General features: G+C 36.1%; 1 protein-coding gene across 2 annotated transcripts in view; it reads left to right on the plus strand.

Annotated features, from left to right (window-relative positions):
• The window catches only part of PLCH1 (phospholipase C eta 1), a 184,161-nt gene that overhangs the window by 93,875 nt on the left and 64,799 nt on the right, over positions 1–25,487 (plus strand). For both annotated transcript variants that reach the window (XM_069473063.1, XM_069473064.1), the window contains exons 4-5: positions 2,030–2,159; positions 5,984–6,154. In XM_069473063.1, coding sequence (XP_069329164.1) covers positions 2,030–2,159; positions 5,984–6,154 — 301 coding nt within the window. The remainder of the gene's footprint in view (positions 1–2,029; positions 2,160–5,983; positions 6,155–25,487) is intronic.

Raw genomic sequence — 25,487 nt, forward strand, 5'->3', positions numbered from 1 at the left:
TCTATTTAACTTTAGAAGGAGTAAGACTTACCTTTCTGGTGGCTTTTGCTTTCCAAGGTACAGTCATAATTTGAATCACCTCAGAAGTGGAAGTATGCTGTGTTACCACTGGAGGTTAATTAATATTTTGATTTAAAAGGAAAATCTCTCGGTTGATGTCACCTGTTTGATAAGCAAATATTGTCCATTGCTGCTCTCCTCTGATTTGCCCTCATTCTCCCATGTCTTGGCTTTAAACCTGTGCTTTTCCCTTACTTTGATTGTCTGTTTTCTTCCCATCACCTTATTCTTTTCATCTTCATTACTCTTCACACTTTGAAGCTCAATCTGGTTTTCTAAGTATACACGCAATTCCTGCCTTCTGTAACCTACCCCTCAACACTTACGAATCATCCATTAAAAAAATCCTTTGCTAAAAGTTAACTGGGAATTTTCAATTCATCTACTTATTACCATTTATTCTGCATTCCCATTACATAAAACTACCCAAAACTCATCCCACTGAGCATCTTTACAATTTTCAGTTCACATGATGTAAATATTTTACATCTAAACTCAGCTTCATATTCTCAATCACCTAGTTTCATACCTGAGCTTAGAGGGTAGCCCCTAGCATATCAGGCTTTTACTTCATATAACTTCCCACAATATAGAAGTCTGGGCCTGTTCTGTTAGGTGGAGACCATCAAAGCTAGTAATAAGAAGACGAACGTAGTACAGAGACAGGCCTCGTGTGTGGGAGAAAAGAATGCTAGACTAGGATGCAAGAGACCTGGTGCTGAGACCTGATTTTCTTACTAATTCTTACAAATTTCTCCCTCTCATTTCATTTTACATGGTTATCTGAACAATGATGAGATTGAACTAGAGGGTCTAATTTTCTAGATGTAGCAGTGGGACTGAGAAAAGAGAATTGAAAAGATCATATACCGTGGGGTATTGTGAAGGTAAAAAGATACTAGGTGAACAGGCATAGGAGAAGATAAGGTCTAAATCTGCTATATTTTGGGTTTCATCATAAAGAGATTCTTTAGCAGAAAGTGTTTGAGAGCTACAATGCTGGGCTGTTCCTGGTACATGACATCTACATGCTCACAAATGAAGAACTCTAACTTTATTTATTTATTTATTTATTTTTATTTTATTTTATTTGAGACAGAGTCTCACTTTGTTTCCTGGGCTAGAGTGCCGTGGCATTAGCCTAGCTCACAGCAACCTCAAACTCCTGGACTCAAGCAATCCTCCTGCCTCAGCCTCCTGAGTAGCTGGGACTACAGGCATATACCACCATGCCTCGCTAATTTTTCTATATATATTTTTAGCTGTCCATATAATTTCTTTCTATTTTTAGTAGGGACGGGGTCTCGCTCTTGCTCAGGCTGGTCTCGAACTCCTGACCTCGAGCAATCCACCCACCTCAGCCTCCCAGAGTGCTAGGATTGCAGGCGTGAGCCACCACACCTGGCCAAGAACTCTAACTTTGTAAGTGAGAATCTTGTGAAGGACACAAGATTTGTGTTATGAACATGGCAGCATAACTGAGAAAAGCTGGTCAGGAAACGAGAAATAAAAAGGGATAATATATAAAGTCACATAGAAATATTTTACTTTTATGGAGTTTGTTAATGAAGATATGAATTAAGGTGTTGTTTGCTTGCTAGAGTAGAATTAGAACCAGCAATATAGTTTTTTTCTCTTATAATTGATAAAGTATAGCCTTTTTTTAATAATAGATTTAATATTTAATTTGGATAAGATTAAATAATATTTAAATTAAAGAATCTCTCAAAATAATATGGCTGACTCTCATATCACAGTGGAGGGAACCACCTGTACATGGCCTCCCCACCACCTTCCTAGTTTTTTTTTTGTTGTCACTACTAGTAGCTTATCAGAACCTGTGGGTTGCAGGGCCTTCTCAAAAGAATTGCAAGTTCTGTGTTACTGACACATATCCTTGTGAGTATTCTGTGAGAGATCAGTTTTTATTTTGATGAAAACACAAGTATTTTCTTTAACCTTTCTGCATGTGGGTGAAGCAGACCTTTGAGGAAGCTGATAAAAATGGTGATGGCTTATTGAATATTGAAGAGATACACCAATTGATGCATAAACTAAATGTTAATCTGCCCCGAAGAAAAGTCAGACAAATGTTTCAGGTAAGTTTTCACAATTGCGTTGGCCTTATATAAAATATACAGAGGTTATTGATGTATTTAGGCATATTAAAAGGTTATTTTGTTTCATTGGAAGCTAGTGTTACATGCTTTGTACTGTTTTATTTTTCTTTAATGAAGAGAGGCATTGTTTTTGTACACAGGTGTTTATAGCAGCTTTATTCATGATAGACAAATACTGGAAACAACCCAGGTATTTTCAAAGGATGAATGGTTAAACCACCTGTGGTACATGCATACCATAAAATACTACTTAGCAGTAAAAAAGAACGTACTACATCGATTTCATGCAACAATCTGTGTGAATCTCCATAGAATTACGCTAAGTGAAAAAAGCCAATCCCAATATTTTACATACTGATGATTCCACTTATATGACATCTTGAAATATCTAAATTATGGAAATGGAGAACAGATTAGTGGTTGTCTGAGGTCATGGCTGGAGGGGCAGGGAAGGAGGTGGGTTTTTTTGTTTTTTGAAAAGGAAGAGTTATTTGGGAAGCCTTCCTGTGTACGCATTATGTCTCTAGTCAGAACCTAAAAGCTCCATAATATGCTGATAATCATTTTAATACACATTGACTTATTTATACATTAAGTTTGGCCTAAAGAGAGGCGGTTTGTTTCATCAAAGAAAGAAAATTTCATAAATTAACATATCCAAAATTTCACTTCTTAAAATGTATTTTTGTTATTGTTACTGTTTTCTGAGAGTAACTATAGGCACTTTTTATGACACTTATGTAATTGAGTAAACCTGATCAAGTCCCTTTGAGAGAGGGCAATAATATTTCGTCTACCTACCTCACAGGGCCATTGTGAGGATCAGAATAAAGACTAAGAGACATGATAAAAAATAGCACTTGTCTAGGACCTCAAGAGATGTCTATTTTGTTTCTGAGTTTAAGATTTACGGTCCATGAATGAGGCTTAGAAGTGCTAATTACTCCTACCGTTCAGGGAGCTCTCCAGAAGTTCATTCAACTGCTTGCAGGTGTTAAATGAAATGTTCTTTCCCTGTTGATAAGTCATTGAAGGAAGTCCTTGGGCCCAAACCTATTCTGTGGCATCCAGCTTGGATTATATTTAGTTTTCAGTCTAAGATGCGGAAGTGAGCTCTATTAAGTTTAAGTCTGGGTAAAGATGTTAGACTATTAGAAATTAGTAGAATATGAATTTATAAAAGGCTCTTATTTGGAAATAAGTCATATGCATACTCCATATTTTGCAATGATTTTCTATTGTAAGTGACTAGGTGGGTGGTACTTTGCACATTTAAAAATAAGCATAGAAGGGCAATATGATGTTTAATGCTTTGTGCTTCCTTTGTTTTCTAACCACTTGTTCTTAGACATGGTAAGAATAGAAACAGCCTGGGGTATGAGTAGCAACAATGGATGGAAGGCAGAAGCTGGCTCCGTTCTGTGAACCCTTAGGATTGTCCTGTTCGTGGTTGGAAATGGTTTGCATTGCGGGGAACTGGGTCCCATTGCACTGGAGAACATGAGAGACGGGAAAGAGGAGGAAGGAATGAGATAGCTATATAGGGAACCTCAGAGATGGAGTGAGAGACTTTGGAGGGGAAATGAGTTGTCACAAATAGCGTGGATTATCTTTAAACTATACGGAAAGGTTTGCCATGTTCCCTCTGGCATTCCCTCTGTCATCTCCTCTTTGCCTTCTTGTGAGCCCCAGCTCCCATCTGTTGCTTCACATGGGAGCTGTTCACAGTACTGAAGAGGTAGCTGCTGATTATACGTGAGAGGCCAAGCTTAAAGAGGAGGGCAAAGTCTGTACCTATAAAAATATGATTTGGGGGGTACTTTTGGAAGATAAGGAAGTAACACAAGCTATTGAACTATTTTTACTTCTATTTTTTCCTCATTCAGACATCTGTTTATCTCTAATGCACCTAGTATTTTAGAGGGTAATTCAGGAAATATTTATGTCAAATGGCCTATGGGTTCAAAGTAAATCCTTTAGACAAGTTTTAAGAAAACATTACGAGCTTCTTTTTTTGACCTTAAATTTCAAAACTTATCAAGCCAGAAGTGACTGGATAAGTAGTTGTACCTGCTGCCTAAATATCCGTCCATCGTGGACTTTGTGTCTAGCAGAGTTCTGTAAATGCTCATGGTGAGAGTGGTAGGACTAAAGTTCTTAATATTATTTTAGGAACGTTCTTTCTTTTGACTGTATTGCTGGTAAAGACATTAAAGCTTCCCTAGAGTTTTCTTTTCCTTTTCTTTACTTTTTGTTGCAGTAGAACATTCAACTGATTTTTTTTTAAAGTAATCTTTTGAGGTATAAAAAAACTCAGAGTTTTACTCTTCTTAACTGTATTAGCCATTTATATGGAAGTCTTGAAAAATGTTTCATTTCTGTGTCCAGGATTAGATATTTTGAAACAAAGTTATGGCAAGAGTTTGGACATTCGACCCAGCTTCTTAGGATGCAGAGACTCTCTAAGAGCCTCACACGCTGAAAGTGCTGATATTCCAGTCCAATCTGCCTCTATCTTTAAAATGAGAGGCAACAGTGATCAACCTCACATAGAAACTACATAAGGTTTAAATATTGGTCAGTGTTTGCTCATAATTGACAAAGTTAGCAAAGTTTTTGTAAAAAAAAAAATTTACTGAGCACTTTGACTTTCAAAGCTATGTTTAACACTGCTTACCTGATTATACTCCACAAAATCTATGCATTTCAAAATGCCATTCATTCCCTATCAGCTTTTGTTTGGTTATAACTGTGTTTATTTAGAATGAAGAAGATGATGTAAATGGGTCATTTGTTCATTATGTATTTCAAATAGTTTTATGGTTTTATGACAAATTCAGTCAATCAGGTACATGGTAAAAGATTCTTGCTCAGTAATTGCTAGAAACAAGTAATTTCAACTAGAAATTAATCCAGATGGATTACTCAGACTTTTCTATGGAGGGAAAGCAGGGAGGTACCAATGATGCTGATGGCGGTAAGAGCATCAGGTCTACCCTTGAAGAATTAAGAAGATTCTTTTATAGCTAAAAATTACATATGATTGGATTACAGTTCAGAAACTGATAAGAGACTGGTATTTTCATCATGTGTTAAACGTATCTTCTCTCTTTCGTTCTCGATTAGTCTTGTTCAAGATTTCTCTTTTTAATTAGTTTCTTCAAAAATCAGCCTTTGGTTTTCTTGCTCACCTTTGTCTTATATCTGTTTTCTGTTTTATTGCTTTCTGGTTTTATTTGTAATTTATTTCCTTCTATTCCCTTTGGCTTAATTTTTTTTCTAGCTTTTAGAGTTATTAAATTCTGTCCTAAATCTACTTTGCTTTCTAATACATTTAAAACTTCAAGTTTCTTTCTAATTACTACTTTAACTTTATCATACAAGTTTTAACATGTAGTGTTATTTGTTTACTTCTATGTATGTTTTTCCTATTTAGAATTGTATGATATTGTTTCTACAGGTTTTTTTTTTTTAGCTTTCTTTGTTTATTTATAAATTTACTGTGGTCAGAGAAATTGGTTTATATAAGGTTGATTTTAAAAAATTTGTTGAAACTTTCTTTGTGGCCTAATATGTAGTTAATTTTTATAATGTTATATGTTATATAATGTTATATGTAGTTAATTTTTTTAATGTCATATGTTATATAATGTTATATGTTTATATGTGTGCTTGAAGAGCACGTGTGTTCACCACTTGTGATTTGTGTACTAGCCTTTTTGTAGTAGTAAATCTTATTTTCCAATACGGAATTTCCTATTTTAAACTCTCTTATTGCCTTGTTCTTTCTATGCCCTTTCCAGGAAGCCGACACAGATGAGAATCAGGGAACTTTGACATTTGAAGAGTTTTGTGTTTTTTACAAAATGATGTCTTTGAGACGAGACCTTTATTTGTTGCTCCTGAGCTACAGTGACAAGAAAGATCACCTAACTGTAGAAGAACTGGCACAGTTTTTGAAGGTGGAACAAAAGGTATCATTAGACTATTGAATTGAATGTTTACTTAAAAATGCTTGTGAAAGATGGGCTTTCTTTTGGGGTTGGATATAGGTATACTTTAAATCTAGGAAAATGGGGTAAATATCACAAGTTGACAAAAATCTCATCTATGAGTAATTTAAAACTGTTCCTAGCAGCTTTGAAGAGAAGAAGTGTTAAATTGAACATGGGCTTATTAGATTTTTTACCTTAAATATATGGAATATGGATATACATATTTTCCCACACAAAAATGAATGTTAGCTATTGTATTTCATTTAGATACAATGGTAGTGTTTTCTATAATACCATAAAGTATTAATACTATTAGTATAAATTGATGCTTTACCTTTATATTAGCATAAATATAAATTTATATTCAAATGAATTTATTTATTTAAAATATAAATTTATATTTATACTAATAATATAGCTAGGTATTTATGACATAATTCTTAACTAGCATTATAGTAGGTCATTGATAATTATGATAGGAAATTGACATTTGATCATGTGAAAAGACTAAGTAAATTAGGTCCTGATTAGTAAAGGAAATCTCTAAGTATATTTAAAATGAGATGCCTTTGCTTTAATATTATATAGGCTGAATTGTGGTCACAACGCTCTTCTTCTCATACTCTGTTTTTAATATCACCTCAAACCCCGTTTCTCACTAACGTAGAGGAATAAATGAATATTTTGTTAAAGTTTTTTGACTTTTTGTCTTAGACTTTTTTAAGAGGGGCTTTTGGTTTTGCTGAAGTTAATAAGGTTTACTTTTAATTTTCTTTAGATTTAAGGACTAATTGTCTTAATATAAAGAGCTACTGATCTCTTTCATCCATTTTAAGTCAAAGGCATTTAGCTCTGTTAAAATTGTAAATAATCATCAAATATTTGGACCTTATTATACAATCAGTAGAAAGAATTCTTTCTACAGTACCCACACAAATAATTGGCATCCTGTGTTTGAACACTTCTGTCCTGTCTTTGAGCACTTCGTTTTTTTTCTTAAATAACAGATTTGGTGAGATATAATTTACATACCATAAAAGTGTACAATTTAATGGTTTTTAGTATATTAACAGAGTTGTGCAACCATCACCACTATCTAATCTGAGTACATTTTCAGCATCCCAAGAATAACCCCATACCCATTAGCAGTCATTCCTTATTTCTCTTCCCCCCAGAACTTGACGACCACTATCTCTATTGAACTGTCCATTCTAGACATTTTTTATAAAGGGACTTTATAAAACTATGTGGCCTTTGTGATTGGCTTCTTTCATTTAGCACAATATTTTCAAGATTCATCCATGTTGTGGCATTATCAGTACTTCACTTCTTTTGCCCAATAATATGCCATTATATGAATGTATCACATAAGACCCAAAGAAACAGGTAAATCTGTATATTTTTTATGCTAGGCTTGATGAAGAGTGGACAGTCATGGGAAAATATGATTGGAGGACAGAAGGGTTTGATCTATTGGTATAAACTGGGGAGAACTTAGCAAGGCTTGTTTGTTCAGATTCTTATTGGCATCTCTGTGTCTTGGGCTCCTTTCTTCTGGATACAGGGAAGGCACCTCTCACAGGAGGGTCTCTTGCATGAGGGTCTTATGACCTGCTTTGCAGGAAGATCAGAAAATCTTTCCTAGGTTTTATGACTTGCTTTAGGGGAGAATGGCTAGGAGAAGGTCAGGGAGACCTTTCTACTTCTGCTGTTTTCTCAAATGCTAGGGTGCTGTATTTTACAGTAGCATGTACTAAACCCCATCAGTTCTATACAGGACTAGAACTTTCTTCTAAATTACTTCTCCTTTGCCTCTCTCCTCCCATGTCTGTCATGGTGTGATATAATAAAGTATATATTTGGTCTTTGTTTCCAGTTGTTGGCACAGAGGTCCTAAAACCTTTGGAATTTCCTGAGTGATAGGATTATCTTCTGTTATTTTATACTTTCAACCAAACCTGAGTTTATGCTAATGAGGTGACCTAGATGGTTTCAGGATGGGGGCTGGCAGTCAGAGGAACCAATCATGTAACAGGATAGTGTGAACTTTCGGTCCCACTCCTAGACCTCAGGGGTGAGGAGCGGGACTGAAGACTGAGTTAATCACTAGTGGCCAGTGATTTCATCAATCATACCTATGTAATGCAGCCTCCATAAAACCCCTAGGGTTTGGGGAGTTTCTGAGTTGGTGAGCACTTCAACGTGCTGGGTGGGTGGCCTGCCAGGAGAGGGCACGGAGGCTCCACAACCCCCACACCTTGCCCTATGTATCTCTTTCATTTGGCTGTTCTTGAGTTGTATCTTTTATAATAGACTGGTATTAGTAAGTCAGATACTTTCCTGAGTTCTGTGAGTTGTTCTAGTGAATTATTAAACCTAAGGAGGGTTTGCAGGAACTGACAAAAACTGTCTCCTTGACCAAACTCTGGACAGGCTTCTCTGAGCCCTTTTTTGCCTGGGCCTTGTCCTTAAGAGTCCAGTTGCAGCAAGAACCCTGCTAAGTCAGTTGAGACAGAACCCCCACCCTCCATATCTGATCACCCTCAGTATCTGATCAAAGTCTTCATCCTTCCACCATCCCCAAGTGATACCTGATCATCCTTCTCTGCTTTCACTAAGAATCTTGTTAGGTCAGTCTATCCAGACATTCCCCTTACCCCTGATGTTTCCTCTTAGTAACTTCTCATCCACTGACTCTCCACCGTGCTTCCTGTCTACGAATCCCCACTTGTCCATCCTGCAGTCATAACTGGGCCCAGTTCTATACTGAGATCTCTTTTTTTTCCTTATTGTAATAATTCCTGATTAAAATCTGTCTAGCTATTAAAATCTGTCCATTTTAGCCACTGTCTAGTTCTGGCTTTTCTTTGACAGACTTCCCAAATTAATAGTTGGCCAGGTAGAAGTGCGGGTAGCCTTAGTACCCAGTTTGTGTCTGGTGTCTGAAGAGGGTGCAGTCTTGTGGGACTGAGCCTTTAACCTGTGGTGTCTGCGCTACACTCTGGGTAGTTAGTGTCAGGCTGAATTTAATTGTTGGATACCCAGTTAGTGTTGGAGAATTAGAGAATTTGTTGGTGTCAAAAAGAGACACCAGACCTAGTAATATTTTACTTTACCCTATTACCACAATCACATACATTTTAGGAATAATAGATTCAGTTTTTATGAATTTTGTTCTTGCTTTTTAAAGGATTAAGCTAGATAGTATTAACAAAATGTTTTATCAGAATCAGTTACATTAATTAGTTTGCTAATTTGCAAAGGCAGAGACTCTTCATTAACAAAATTAGCTATAAGACCAGTAGAAAGTGAGAATGGGGTAATAGAAATATGTATATTTTTTTCTACAGAAGATATATCTTTTCTATATCTTTACTCCTCTGTTTCCTTCTCTTATACAGCTACTTCTCCATTCTTACTTGGAGAACTCTCATTGTAGAGTGGGAAGAATGTTAGAGCAGGAGTCTGGAAGACCTGCATTTCATGCGCTGCAGGCTTTAGTGGGTGAAGAATCTTGGGCAGATTAAATATTATTGTTTCTGAGCCTTGGTTTTGTTTCTGTACAAAGAGGAGTTGATACCTACCGTTCCTATCTCACAATGTCAAATTGAATATTGATTGTAATGATGAATGTGAAAGATGTTTGCCTGAGATACTCAGAAGTGTGGCAATGTGAGGAATTAAAATGTATACAGCTACTAAATTCAAATTTATTCAGGCTAGGGGGATTTCCCCAATTCATTTGAACAGCAATACTGGATGTCACTTGCTAAGGGGCATATGTTTCTCTCCTCCTTTTAGTTATGCTGACATTCTGCCAGTAAGTTTTAGTTGGGAGAAATAGAAGCCAGTAGCTTGTGACATCAGTCCCTGGTGGATGATTACCTGTATCTAGTTTAATTTGCTAAAGTAGCTTGAAGCTACTTACATATGAGCATGACCTGAAAGAAATTTAGAAAAAATATATTTTTAAATTATCATACATTAAGAGGCAGAAGCCATTAAGAAGAATACTAACATATTGAAGCTTTAAGTTTGTATGTGGTCTGATCAAGCACCATAAAATTAAAGCACAAAGTAGGAAAATACTTGCAACGCACAAAAGAGAGAAATAGTAAATTTTCTTAATATGGCAAATACTTACGTAAGCCATTGAGGAAAAAAAAAATAACCCATAGAAAAATGGGTAAAATATTTGAAACATATAAAACTTCATAAAAAGACAATAAACCTATGAAAATGTTCACCCTTTAGTAGTAACTAAAAAATGTGAAGTAGAACCAAGAGACTGTTTTTTACCCATCAAATTAGTAAAGGTTAAAATAAATACTACCGAACATGGTGTCTATTTCTTATATTTCTGGTGAAGTTACAGAATGATATAATCTTTAAATAGGGCAGTTTTATAATTTACAACATTTTATATAATTTATAAACTTTTACCAAACTGTTTTACTTTTAATAATTTGTCCTAAAGAAATAAGTATGTATTTTAAAAAAAAAACTGTTAGGAAGCTGTGTATTTCAGCATTCTTTCAAACGGAGAGAAATTGGACACAATCTAAATGTGCAGCAACAGAGTCACTGGTCATGTTTTGTGGGTGTGGGGGCCAAGGCCCTTGTTCCCCTGGAGGCTTGCTGAAAATCACTGACATCAGGCAGATTTATACACATTTATTTAATGTGTACACATGGGAGCCTTCAGAATGAAGACCCAACCCCAAAGTTACGAGAAACCTGTATTTAAGAGTACTCATAAGAGTCCTTTCTATGAATTTCCTTAAAAGAGAAGTAAATTTTGGACTGTACCTAAGTATAAACTGCTTTTTGAGGAAGAATCAAAATAAAACAACAACTGCCTGTGGATGACAAAAGTCTTCCATGGTTATAGATATAATTGACAAGGAAATTTGGTTATTTCTGTGGCACATGATAATTTAACATAGTAATCTTATTTATTACTGATAATATACACAAGACATCAGAATTTTAGGAATCTCATATAGTGTTGGCACATATTAATAAACATTTTTATACAAATATAACCCAAAGAAAGTTAAACACCATTTCATATTTGACAATACTTTCTATATGATTTTAACATACCAAATAAGTCTAATATGCCTCTCTTGGACTTTCAGAGGCCCTAATATTCAAAGAGTTAATTTCAAGTCAAAAAGACTGAATTTAGAATTTGAAATTTGATTTTCAAAGTTTGTAAAATATCAAAGATTTAAAACACTTGATATCACAAAACAGAATCACAGATCATTGTGCAGTAAGTCAATAATTTAGCCAAAGTGGTTATTTAAAGATTTCAAAAAGCAAAAACCTTTACTCTTTGATAGAGAGGAGACATTTCTCAAGCAATCATAAGACTTAATAAGACATCATGAGGTAAACACAATCTGTCTCCCCTCCCCTTTTTGTGGTTTATTCAAAAGGTAAGCAAAAATCTCTTGTTGTCTCTTATTAATACTTCATGGAAATCTTGTTGAAAAAGGGAAAACCAAATTTTACCTTTGTATTAGTGTTTTATTAATGCTAAAGGTAATTTTAATAAAACCTTATAAACAAATCCATCTCATATTAATCAATTTGACCACAAGGTAAGATTTCCATAAACCTTTTATAATCTTTTACCATTTTTTCTATTTCCTTTTTTCTCAACTTTCTATATTCATTCAGTTTTATCCATCATTTTTTTATTCCTTCAATTTAAAACAATCCTTAAAAGCCTCTAAACTAGACAAAATTACTTTCCCTTTAAGAAAAATCACATTCTCATGCCTCCTTATAACCTTTTTTCTTTTTTTAACCAAAAACACATCCTACTTTCCTCACACACTTTGCATATAGAATTGTTTCTCTTATATCTAGTAGTTTTAGTCACATACACTAATTACAGTGTTAATTCTTAGAAACCCTTATTATTATTTTTTTATTATTTTTCCATATCATGTAAACATTCTTTTTTTGTTGTTGTTGTATAAAGTATGTCCTCATAATGTATACATTATTTCTTGTACAATGATATGAAATAATATGGGAAATATTCATGATAAATTATTAAGTGAACAGTGCGAGTTAAAAACAACAGTTTCATATTTTTTTCCCCACCCCCCCTTTCCCGAGTCAGCACCTTCAAGTGTTACCACTCCCCAAACGGTGCGCAATGCACTCATTGTGTAGGCATACCCCCATCCCCTCCCCCACCCCCACCTCAGTCTGATGTCCAATTGGTGTCGTTCCCAGATTTGTATTTAGGTGATGATCAGGGAAACCAATTTTCTGGTGAGTACATGTGATGCTTGTTTTTCCATTCTTGGGATACTTCACTTAATAGAATGGGTTCCAACTCTCTCCAGGAGAACCATAGAGATGTCGTATCTTCATCATTCCTTATAGCTGAGTAATATTCCATGGTATACATATACCACAGCTTACTAATCCAATCATGTATTGATGGGCATTTGGGTTGTTTCCACATCTTTGCTATTGTGAATTGTGCTGCTATAAACATTCGGGTACATGTGTCTTTGTTACAGAATGACCTTTTTTCCTTTGGGTATATGCCCAGTAATGGGATTGCTGGGTCAAATGGCAGGTCTACTTGAATCTGTTTAAGATACCTCCATAATGCTTTCCACAGGGGTTGCACTAGTTTGCAGTCCCACCAGCAGTGTATGAGTGTTCCTGTCTCTCCACACCCACGCCAACATGTGTTGTTTTGGGTTTTTTTGATAAAGGCCATTCTCACTGGGGTTAAGTGATATCTCATTGTGGTTTTGATTTGCATTTCCCTGATGATTAGAGATGTTGAACACTTTTTCATATGTTTGTTAGCCATTTTTATATCTTCTTTTGAAAAATTTCTATTCATGTCCTTTGCCCACTTTTTGATAGGGTTGCTTGATTTTTTCTTGCTGATTTTCCTGAGTTCTAAATAGATTCTTGTTATCAGTCCTTTATCTGATGTGTAGTATGCAAAAATTTTTTCCCATTCTGTAGGTGGTCTGTTTATTCTCTGGACTGTTTCTTTGGCTGTGCAGAAGCTTTTTAATTTAATCATGTCCCATTCATTTATTTTTGTTGCTGCTGTGATTGCCTTGGGGGTCTTCTTCATAAATTCTTTGCCTAGGCCAATGTCTGTAAGAGTCTTTCCTACATTTTCTTCTAGAATTCTGATTGTATCACGCCTAAGGTTTAAGTCTGTTATCCACCGTGATTTGATTTTTGTGAGAGGTGAAAGCTGTGGGTCCTGTTTCAGTCTTCTACAAGTGGCTAACCAATTCTCCCAGCACCATTTGTTGAATAGGGATTCTTGTCCCCAGAGTTTATTCTTTCCCGCTTTGTCAAAAATTAGGTGACTATATGAGGATGGTTCTATATTTGGATTTTCTGTTGTGTTCCACTGGTCTGTGTCCCTGCACTTGTGCCAATACCAGGCTGTTTTAAGAACCACGGCCTTGTAGTATAGTTTGAGGTCTGGCAAATTAATACCTCCCATTTTGTTTTTGTTGCTTAAAATTGCTTTTGCTATACGGGGTCTTCTTTGATTCCATACAAAGTGTATAATTATTTTCTCTATGTCTGTAAAGAATGATGTTGGTAATTTAATAGGGATTGCATTGAATCTGTAGATCACTTTGGGTAGTATAGACATTTTAACAATGTTGATTCTTCCGATCCACGAGCATGGTATATTTTTCCATCTATTTGCAAGTTCTGCTATTTCTTTTCTCAGTGTTTCATAGTTTTCCTTATAGAGGTCCTTTACCTCTTTAGTTAGATATATACCTAGATATTTTATTTTCTTTGTTGCTATTTTGAAGGGTATTGAGTCTTTAATTTGGTTTTCCGATTGACTGTTATTGGCATATATAAATGCCTCTGATTTGTGTATATTAATTTTGTAGCCTGAGACTTTGCTGTATTCGTTAATCAATTCCAGGAGTCTCTTGGTTGAATCCTGGGGGTTTTCCAGATATAACATCATATCATCAGCAAAAAGTGAGAGTTTGATCTCTTCCTTCCCTATTTGGACTCCCTTGATTCTGCTCTCTTGCCTGATAGCTCTCGCAAGGACAGAAACCCTTATTTTAGTGGTAAACCTAGGGAGTAAGCAATTTTAATCATGTGGTGGATACAGAGCCCAGAACAAAGGACAAAGCCTGGAGCTAGGTCTCATCATGGCCTAAAGACTCAAATCTAAAGACAAAAGTTTATAGTCATGTTAAGCAAGTATCAACAGTACTACAGAAGCAACGGTTTTATGACCTTAAAACATCCAGCAGAGATAGTATCTAACCAGTAGACATAGGCCAGGGGTGCGGAACCTGTAATTTGTTCTGTAAAATTTGGATTCAGTCAAAGGCCATCCTTAAGGATCTAGAAGGCCACATGTAGCCTTACGGACGCATGTTCCCCACCCCTGACCTAGGCAAGAATGTTTATGTTAAATTCTTAAGATGTTTTATTTTACCAACAATTTAAAAACTATTTATCAATAATTACTAAAATCACGTGAACTTGAAAAGCATTTACTTAATTTATGAGTACTCATTTATTTTTACATTAATTTGGTACCATGTATAGACAATACATTAGCAAACATATATATATAGAGAGACATATACATATGTGTAGATACAACATATAACATATACATGTACACACAAAGACTTTATAGTTTTGATTTTAGAATTTTAGTCATAAGACCAGTAAAACTTATTAGTTTAAAAGAACAGTTGGATTCAAACTATGCCTTTATAAATGAAAAAGGTTAAAGTTTATCTGGAGAAGCCCTTACCCAGTTTTAGTGAAACGAGGCAGCAATTTGCAGAGAGAGAGAGAGAGAGAGAGAGCGCGCGCGAGAGCACGTGTGCCCATTTAAGCCTTTTCAAGGAGTTTGGTTGTGCTAGAGAAAGATAAAAAGTGCATGTCAAAGTAACACAAAATCATAGGAATTTACCATAGGATTTTATAAGGAGACTAATTTCATTTAGATAGGTAGCTTTTAATTTGGTCTGTTTTCCAACTGGACCATTGAGCTCAGGGCGGAGACTATGAAGGACCAGGGCCAACAAGGTATTTGCAATTTTTAGGGCCTAATAATTTAAACACATGAACAGCAGGCAGAGCATTTAGACATTTGAAAACCAAGGATTTCACTGAAATCCTAGTTCCCCAAAAGAGGGAAATGCCATGGGAACGGGGCCGCGCCAACACTTTCACAGTACACTTCACTACAAGGACATTTTCCTAGATGTTTAAATCTTAGTCTTTCATATTTAACACACAAAGAAATGAATAACCCCCTGTAATAACAACCATTTACTGTAAACAACCGTAGTCAGCCACCTCTAAGATTGTAGAGCTCTCCCGTGACGTGCCAGCTGTCATACACACCAGGGCCAAGTCCTTTTCGTAGGAATTTTCAGTGCTCTCAAAATCCAAAGCGATCAGGCAATGCAGTACAAGGCAGAGCAGAGGTTTAGACTTGAAAGAAACTTGCCTATGACTCTCGACACTGCACAAGGAAAGCAGAAGACCCCAAAAGGGGGTGAATGGTGCCTTCTTCTGAGTTTCTCGAATGGTTTAAGTCATTAGAAGTCCTCTCTAGATCTTTTCATGTGGTACTTAAATGGCAAAGGGGAAGAAAGAGTAGGGTGCAGTAGAAGTAAATGGAAGAGCAATTCTTTAAAAAGGAAAAAGAGGAAACAAGCCCATAATTAAAAAAACTTTAGTCCACTGTAAAAAGATTTTTAAAAAGAATACAAAAGAGAAAAGACAAAAGACAAAAAGGATATTTATCTATCTACCTATATCTTGAATATCGGTTGTTAATTAAGATGACTTCTAACTATAGAGCTCTTTTTTGAAAAATCCTTCTAGATTCTTATTATCAGATTTTAGCTGGGATAAATAGCAGATATTTCTGGCTTTTGAATTTTTTTAACCAAAGTTACCCTCTCAAAAGTGAAACTAGTAAGCCTTAACAAAGGTTCTGACTTAACCAAGGATGCAAAGAGGTGAATGGGTACTCCAGGAAGTCAAAAGTCATACAAATATCGAGTCAATAGAGTCCCTTGACTGGGAATCCCACGTCAAGCCCATGCCGCAGCAGTGAAAGCACAGAATTTTAACTATTAGACCACAAGGCAGAGTGGATTTTAACTTTGTTTCAGGTCAGATTTTTGCTCTTTAATTTAGTCAAGAGAATTTTTAAGGCTAGCCATAACACTATTATGTGTCTTTTAATTTGATCTTCCCATCAATTGTTTGGAATAAGAGATCTCTAAAATCTGTTTTATTTTATTTTATTTATTTATTTTGTATGTAGGTTACTCATTTAAAGGATCCATCTTCTGGCCATTGACAATTAGAATTTCCAATGGTGTACTTATTCCATTAGTGGCCGAATCCAACAGCCTTTTCAGAAAAGAAGCAATCCCAAAGATCCCCCCACATTCCCAGAAATAGCCTAAGATGGCAGAAGACTCTTATTCCTGCAGATAGGTAAAGATGATATCTGCCCTTGGTCACCCACAAATTTGTGTGTGTATGGGGGTGGTGCCAGTCACAGACCCATTAATCTGTGACACTGGGTAGGCCTTCCTGGGATTGGACTTTCCCAGCACTAACCAGGCAACAAGAGTTGAGATGACAAAAGCCACCTGTAGATGAGACTTCTTATGACAAACCCTCCTCAGAGCTTGGCACATTTGGAACAAATATGAGGATCCCAGCCATTTTTAGACTGGCCACCTGACATGACCCAAAATCATTCCCCTGGATGATAGTGCTCCCACTTAGTCACAAGCCAAACTTTCAAGGAAACAAAACAAGACAAGAGGGAACTTTATCTGGTATCCCTCCTTATGAACCACACAGAAAGATGAGGACAAAGGAAAAGACTATTTCTGGGAGAAAAGGGATCAAACAATTTGAACGTTTATACCACAAAGTACCAAAAGTACCACTAAAATTGCTACAACCCAAGAATAGTCACACACAAATCTTTTTCTCCAAATAATCAAAATTTTGCAGAGGAGAGTGATTTTTACCATCAGTTTGACCAGATTACAGAGAGAGAGAGGGAGAAAGAGAGAGGGGCCAGGAACCTGGCTGGTAAGAAATTCTTACCCTTTTGCCAGCAGATCAGGTTTTAGATTCTCTTAACTGAAGCTTCCAGAGGAGTGGAGTTTTAATCACCCTGCTTGCTGTGCCAAACTGTGGGGGCCAAGGCGTTTGGTCCCCTGAGGTTCCTTTAAAAATCACTGACAAAAGGTGCATTGATTAATAGGGAAAAAGACGTACAAATTTATTTAATGCATTTACATAGAAGCCTTCAGAATGAAGACCTAACCTCCCAGTGAGGTGTAGAAACTTATATACCATCTTGAGGTTACAGAAAGAATGGGGGCTTGGATCCTGGCAAAACAGGTTATGGGAGTGGGGAGAAGAGAAATTCTGTTGAGGGGCAATAAATGATTACTAGGGAGGATGAATGGATGGGGAACAAAGATTAACTGGTAAATAATTCTCTTTGGTATTTGAATGAGTCTGAGAGAGACATTATCTTGTAAAAGGGTCTATTCTGGTGTGGTTACATTTTTCGTCTTTTTTTTCTACAGTAGATAATGAGATAACAGAGAGGGGAAGAAAAAAATTGTTCTTCTTGGTGGGTCTGGACTTCAGGCAGATGAAGGAACCTCAGAGAATGACTTTATCCTATGCTTTGATGGGGAGGGGGAGGACACCAGAGGGACCTCGGGGCTTCTTTAGTCCAGCACGGGGTATTGGTTTCTGAGCCCCAATATGGGGTTTTGAGTTTTAAAATTGGAATTTCACAATGGGACTATTTTGAGGCAATTTGATGGTCCATATTAACAGGAATTTATTAGCTTTTGATGACATAAAATTGCTATACTAATAGATACCAGAATATTCAACTTTTATAGATTTACTCAGTTGTGAAATGAAATATCACTGCTGGCCACATATGCTGTCAAGGATTATGTGAAACCAAATATTGGCCCATGGGTCAGATTTTTATTTTATTGAAGCCCTCTGAAAACTGAATTTATGCCTTTGACAGGTCCAATTGCTATTTGATTAGAACTTTCATCCTTAAAATGTAGATGTGCTAAGGGAAATTCTCACTTTCATATCCAAGAGGAAGTGCCATTAAACCAGAAGTCATCAGGCTGAGGTTTTTCTTTCATCTCTTCATTGCATCCACAGATAAAGATGACAGATATACACTAGTCTGTGGGTACTAGAGTTGTCAGAGAGTTTTTTGTTTGCTTTGTTTCATTCCACCCCCACCCCTACCCAGCATTTGCTAAACAACCACCTACCTCTCCTTCAGAGCTCCTATCCATTTCTTAACACTGGGGCTGAGTGTTTTTTGTGTTCAATCCTTTATAGAGTTCTGGTTCAGGAGTGATAATTGGATTTCATTTTTCCATCCCCCTTGGCAACTGTTCTTAGCAAGACCCTACCCTCTTTTCATCCTTTTGTTTCTTATGGATAGAGGAGGAGGGAAGAGAAGGTAGGAATGTTGAAGCATCTTTATAGACTGAAAAACCTCCTAGCTGTTAACTAAGAGCAAAATCCACCTTCATGGGTAAGTCAAAAGCAGGTTTCTATTTATGCAGAACTTTCTTCTGAAATATGCCTGTGGATGGTTAATTCTAAGGGGATTTTCAGAGCTTTTCTATTCCCATGCTAGAGGGCCTTCTCCTTATTTAAACTGACATAGATCTATACTCTGTCTCTTTTGTAGTGGTTCTAAAAGTTGCCCCTTTAGCTTCTTTATTCTTTCTGCTAAAATATTCCTTTGATCATTCTGATTCAATTATAGGAGTCATCTGTTCCCACTCCCTCCCTTACCTTAGCCTTCTTCACCGAATCCAGAATGGTTTGGTAAGAACCATGGTCATTTAGTCTTATCTCTCCTAGGAGAAATAATTATATACTCTGCTTATAACTACCACTTTATGGTGCTAGTGTACCTTTATCTTTTTTTAGCATTTTCCTCAGCATAAAAGCATTCCTTTAAGATCTTTTCCTGAATTTCTGTATTATATTTCTTAATTATTGACAAAGCAGTTGAGAGACCTTTCAGAGTAATTACATTTTATAATATTTTTGCTTCCTTGAATATAATTCCCAAATACATTTTCTGTGAAACAGTCATACGTCCAAATGCTGTAAAATTTGTGGTTTCATTTTAGGATGCATTAGAGGTACCTATTTTGAGGAGGTAAATAATTGTGGTTGTCTTATTCAGTTGAAAATGGAATGGTCATTCATTTAGAGATGTTTCTCTACTCTCTCCTGAAATTACTAAAAAATACAGTAAAGATAACTTTTTCCCTTGTATAAGACCATAGGAAAGGAGCAACAACATTTAGAAATTTGATCTAAAGGAAACCCCAGAGCACTGAAATTCAATCTCATGGGTGTGGGAAGCCACGAAGCAATTCCATTTGCCCAGAGAAAGCCCCAGAAAAGCTCAAAAATTAAATTTATAGGATACTCCTGAAAACAGGAGAGGAGAAGGCATTGAAAATACAAGCATTGGTTGAAAGTCTATTTAAGACGTGGTTAGGGCTCCAGATCTTTTCTTTTATCCCCTACAACAGGACCACTGTTCCTCCTTTACCCTGGCATAAAACTGAAAGTAAGAGTTGGAGGGGGATGGACCCACAGGATTTGGACTAAGAGATACCATGCACAGCTCAGTATGGTACTATACGGAAAACGTGGGATTGTGAAGGTGGCTGCAATAACTCTTATATCCCTGTATGCATGTCCCTTTGCAGTGCGACTTTGCCTCTCCTGCCATCAGGAAGTAAAGGATATTTTCCCACTTCGTGAATCTGGAACAGCTTGGTGACTTATTTTGACTAATAAATTTTGGTGGAAATGATGTATAAGTTCTGGAGTATAAGCCTTAGGGAGCCTTAGATTCTACTCTTACCCTACTGGAACTGTGGGGCTATCATGTGAGGAAACCAAGCTAGTATCTTCGAGGATGAGAGATCATATAGAGAAAGAGGCCCAGCCAACAGCTAGCACCGACCACAGACTTGTTGTTGAGGCCATCTTGGACCATCTGGCTGTAGTCAAGTGACCGGGTAACTGTAGTAACATGAATAACCCTAGGTGAGAACAGGAGAATACCTATCCAGCTAAACCAGTCCAATGTGCCATCCTATTGAAAGCAGTTGTTGTTTTAAGCTTCTAAATTTTGAGTGGTTTGTTTCCCAGAAATAGAGAATGCATACAAGGATTAAGTGAGCATTTGTGCCTTGAATTTTGAGAACCATGGCCCTCTCCCAATACTCAGCTTCAGGTTTACCCCTTCCAGATAGGAGATTGGGAAAATTTCCTTAAGGGAATATTATGAGCTATAGTGGGTTGAGTAGTGGCCCCAAAAGATATGTCCTTAGGCATCTTTGCAGATGTAATTAATGATATTGACCATCCTGGATTTAGGGTAGGCCCTAAATCCAAGGATGAGTGTTCTTATTAAGAGATAGAAAAGAAGAAATAAACACACAGAACAAGGCCATGGGAAGAGAGAGGCAGGGACTACAGTATGAAGCTTCAAGCCAAGGAATGCTAACGGCTGTCAGCAGCCACAGAAGCTAGGAGAGAGGCATGGAACGGATTCTCCCTCAGAGTCTCCAGGGAAAACCAAGCCTGCTGACACCTCGATTTTGGACTTCTGGCCTCTAGAATTACCGGAGAATACGTTTTTGTTGTTTTAAGCTACCAAGTTTATGGTAATTTGTTATAGAAGCTGTAGGAAACTAACATATCAACCAAGGTGGGGGGGGAATTATAAAAAATATTTATATTAGAAATCTCCTAATAAAATAGTCCAGCCAGATATTTCTACATTGACACTCACTTGTCAGTAAGCTCTGCTCATGAATACAGAGTATTGAATCAATTTATTATAGACTTGATTTTTAAATAGACAATTTTAAAACTTGGTTTCAAATATTCAAGGCTTACCATACATTTGAGGAAATCTTCTACTCTAAAAAATAGAGTCTAAGGTGAACAAACAGATATAAGAAATTTGGAGGAAGTAGGGGCAATGTAGGAAGAAGGAAACTTTTAAAACTGTCATTAATGGCATCAGAATAATAAGAAAAAAACTGTAGCCATAAAGCAAGAGCAGTTGCTATGAGAAAAAAGATTCAGGGGAAAAAAGGAGCTCTTAGAAATTAAAAATATAAGACCAGAGAAATAAACTCAATAAAAGATGTAGAAGATAAAATTGAAAAAGTAGAGCACATAAAAAAATAGGAAATAGAAAAACATAAGAAAAAGTAGAAGGGAGTAAACTATCAAATAAGTAATATAAAATATATTAGCTCAGGATATTGGCAGTGCCAAATGAGGGCCAAGCACAGTGAATGTAAATGATCTACATAGGGGCAAATCATACTGCAATTTCACAATGCCAGGGATAAAGTGAAACCCTAAAAGCTTATGGAAAGAGAAAACAAAACTAAACCAAACAAATTAACAAACAAAAACATGTCCTGTGAAAAGAACTGCAATCAGAATGACATCAGACTTCTGAACAGCCACTCTGGAAGCCTGAAAATGTGGGATCTATGATTTCTAGCCTAGAAATCATTTCTGCTTTGCTGTACCATCAGACAAATGTGTGTGTGGGATAAAACAAACACACAAGGACACACACAAAAACACATGCAAGAAATAAATAATTTACTTCCTGAGTGCTCTTTCACAAGAGTGACAGAATAAAGTCAGGGCAAAAGCTATAGAACTCAAGCATCCTGAAAGAAGGAAGACCTTTATATGGAGAAAAGCTGGAATTCATGGATTATCTGTTGCCTTTGGTTATGTGGGAAAAAAACCCTGAGAGACCATTAGAGTCATTGGGAAGAATCTGTGATAGGTACATTAAAAATTAACCAAATGGGCTGGGCACGGTGGCTCACGCCTGTAATCCTAGCACTCTGGGAGGCCAAGGTGGGTGGATCGCTCGAGGTCAGGAGTTCGAGAACAGCCTGAGCAAGAGCGAGATCCCGTCTCTACTAAAAATAGCAAGAAATTATATGGACAACTAAAAATATATACAGAAAAAATTAGCCGGGCATGGTGGCGCATGCCTGTAGTCCCAGCTACTTGGGAGGGTGAGGCAGAAGGATTGCTTAAGCCCAGGAGTTTGAGGTTCCTGTGAGGTTGACGCCATGGCACTCTAGCCTGGGCAACAGAGCGAGACTCTGTCAAAAAAAAAAAAAAAAATTAACCAAATGGATGGGAATTGCAGCAATTATAAATCAGAAAAGTGTTCTATAAGAAAAGAAACACAATCATAGTATAAAACAGACTCAGTAGTATTCAACATTTGCATAGTTGGGTTAATTTAAACACCAGATATTTAGTAAAAATTGTGGTATAACTATATTGAGAAGATGGGCAGAGGGAGAAAGCTTTGGGGCAGACCTCAAAGAGCTCATTATATTAACTGAACATCTAACATAGTAAGAAATCAAAAGATAATTTTAAAGTGTATAAAATAGAAAGTAGCAGAATAAACACAATAATTAGACATATAAAAGCCATTTTCGAAAGAAATATTTAGAAATATTGGCACTGTTGCCTTTGGGGAATGATTCTTATACCTTAAGAGGGGGACTTCTTTTAGTTGTATGCATCTTAGTTTTCATTTATTTAATTATGGATATGTTACTTTGATAAAAAATAAAAAGAGTTTAGCATTACTAGAATTTTTTGCAAAGTATATTTTAATTTTGTGTTTGCTGTTTTTTGGGAATCATAGCTGTAAGAAACATAATTGTTTACTCCTTCTGACTTTGTTATAAAATTTGCACTCACTGGGAAAGTTTTACTAGAAACCTTATAGGAAGTCTTGAGATAAAAAGGTAGTGTCAGAATATGGGTATTTTATAGATCTATGACTGGTTTCTGCCACCACTACATCTCAAATGGATTGTCCTTTACTGTGAGGACCAGTGAGTCTTTTCTGGATTAGATTAAAGAACTAGAGTAAAGAAGGAAATGAGAATGGAGTCCAGTCTTGAATAATGAACGAAATCAAAATGTAACTGTTGATTTGAAAATTGCAAGAGTTCCAAATGTTAAGAAAAGACTCAGGAGTTTCAGCTGTATGGAAAAACCAATCAGTTTTAAAAGTAAGCATTTTAATTTTTCAGTAGAAATAAAAAAAAAAAACACCCAGAAGATGGGTATAATATAAAGGAAAATATTTTGTAAAGTCAAGAAGGTCCAAATTTGAACCTTAGTTCTACCTTTTATGGTGCTGTGACTTTGCTGTTGATATTTAAGCTTTCTCAACATCAGTTATTTTATCTGTAAGATGTGAATAAAAATACTAAGTTTACAAGACTATTGTGAGAACAATTTAAGATTAGATGTGTAAAACTCTTTACTGCACAGCATTGACAGCATCATATAAATGTAAAGCGTCATTAAAATAAATAAAATTTTATCTTTTTTTTTTTTTTTAGCACCATTTGCCTAGTATAGAAAGAACAATCTTCTGTGTTGAAGACAACAAGTGGCTCAGATATTCGATAGCAAAACCAATCTTCAAATGAACTCCATGGGAAATAGGGTTAGAATAGGGAAAATTTTTTCTATTTTACCCTATCAGCTATGTTAAATAGGAAGCAAAACAGGGCAGAAAAAGGACAATAAAGAGCATTAACCTATGATGAACCTTCATTCACACAATCAACTTATTTTGTTATTGTATTAAGTGAGGTCTGAAAAATTCAATTATGTAAAATGCAGAATTTTGCCAGTGGGAGGTTGATTAAATGTGAGCAGGGACAAGGGAAGGTTGGGGCCCACTGACTTGTCATTTCAATTCTCATTATTATGGAGTTTTGCTTTCACTGAGTTAATCCTCAATATTTGAATTTTAGTAGGAAGTGGATTATTTCTTTCCCATTAATTCATATATGGTGCATAAAACTTTGTAAGCTTTGTGGAATGTTTGCTAATATTTTTGCTAATTCAATGAATATTTTTCAAATATGATTTTTTTTTTTTGTTATCACATTCTGCTTTGTATATTTTACTAGTAACATGTTCCCTGCTCACCTGGAATTAGCTCCATCCCAGTTTGATGCGTTTTTTTATTTGTTTCTTTGTTTTTAGATCTCATGGGCTCCTCTGGTCTACCTGAGTCCCAGTTTAAGGCCCGTACATCTCTGAACAAATGGCCTTATAAACTGAATAACTGCAAAGTGAACTCAGTCTTTGCATGGCACATAAAATGATTATCAATTTGATTCTTTTTACTTTGTGAGAAATTATTTATCTTTTAGACTGCATGTGCTAAATCTCTCTAGTTCACAGCAGACAAATTAATGAGCTGCTCAAAGCCTGCTTGGGTTAATAGGTTCCTTGGAGGTATTGTGGTTTTATTTATTTATGGTATTTTCAGGTGGTGTCTGGTGATATGGGCCTCTGAATAGAATAAGGATTATAAAATGCACTGAAATGATGCAATGGCCATTATGCAAGTAGTTTGGGAAGAAAAGCATCATGTGCTCTTTCAAACTGGCACAAAGCAACCATATAACGGAGCTTTCACCCCTCCATTTAAATAGATTGTTTAGAAAAATTAGATTTCACTAAAACATAAGTATTGAACCTGAGAGATAATGGAATCTTTGAGAAACTATAATTGAAGTATGAAATACTGGCTCACAAGATTAGCTCCCTCTATCATTATTCATTAGTATTTTTAAATGACAGTGTTAGATTGTGGGGCTGAATGGATGTTTGGTGAAAATATCACATTCTGTATGTTGCTATTTAATTAAAGAAATTACTCCTGAAGAGTTTACTTTTCCCAGTGATACTAAGCATGTAAAGTTCATGCAGCAACCTTGAGACCGACTCAATAATAATAGCATATACTGTTTTTTCAGTGCTACACAATGTTCTTACAAATATTAATTCATTTAATTCTCTCATCACTCACTTATCAGGTAGCCACAGAGATGACAAACGACTTATTCAAAGTCATGTCATTAATAGTATGAGCCAGGGGATTTGAATACAAGCAGTCTAGCTCCATAGTTCTCTGTTATGCTAGCTGTTCACCTAGCTTTTTATTATTATTTTCTCTTGCTAACCTTTGTATTCCTGAAGCACCATTGGCAGACTGCTCTGATGGTTCAGTGGAGAAGGTTCTATGGATGTACACACACACACATACACACACACACACATACACACACACACAGGTAGATTT

Source organism: Eulemur rufifrons, chromosome 7, assembly GCF_041146395.1.
Source record: "Eulemur rufifrons isolate Redbay chromosome 7, OSU_ERuf_1, whole genome shotgun sequence".
Lineage (NCBI taxonomy): Eukaryota > Metazoa > Chordata > Mammalia > Primates > Lemuridae > Eulemur > Eulemur rufifrons.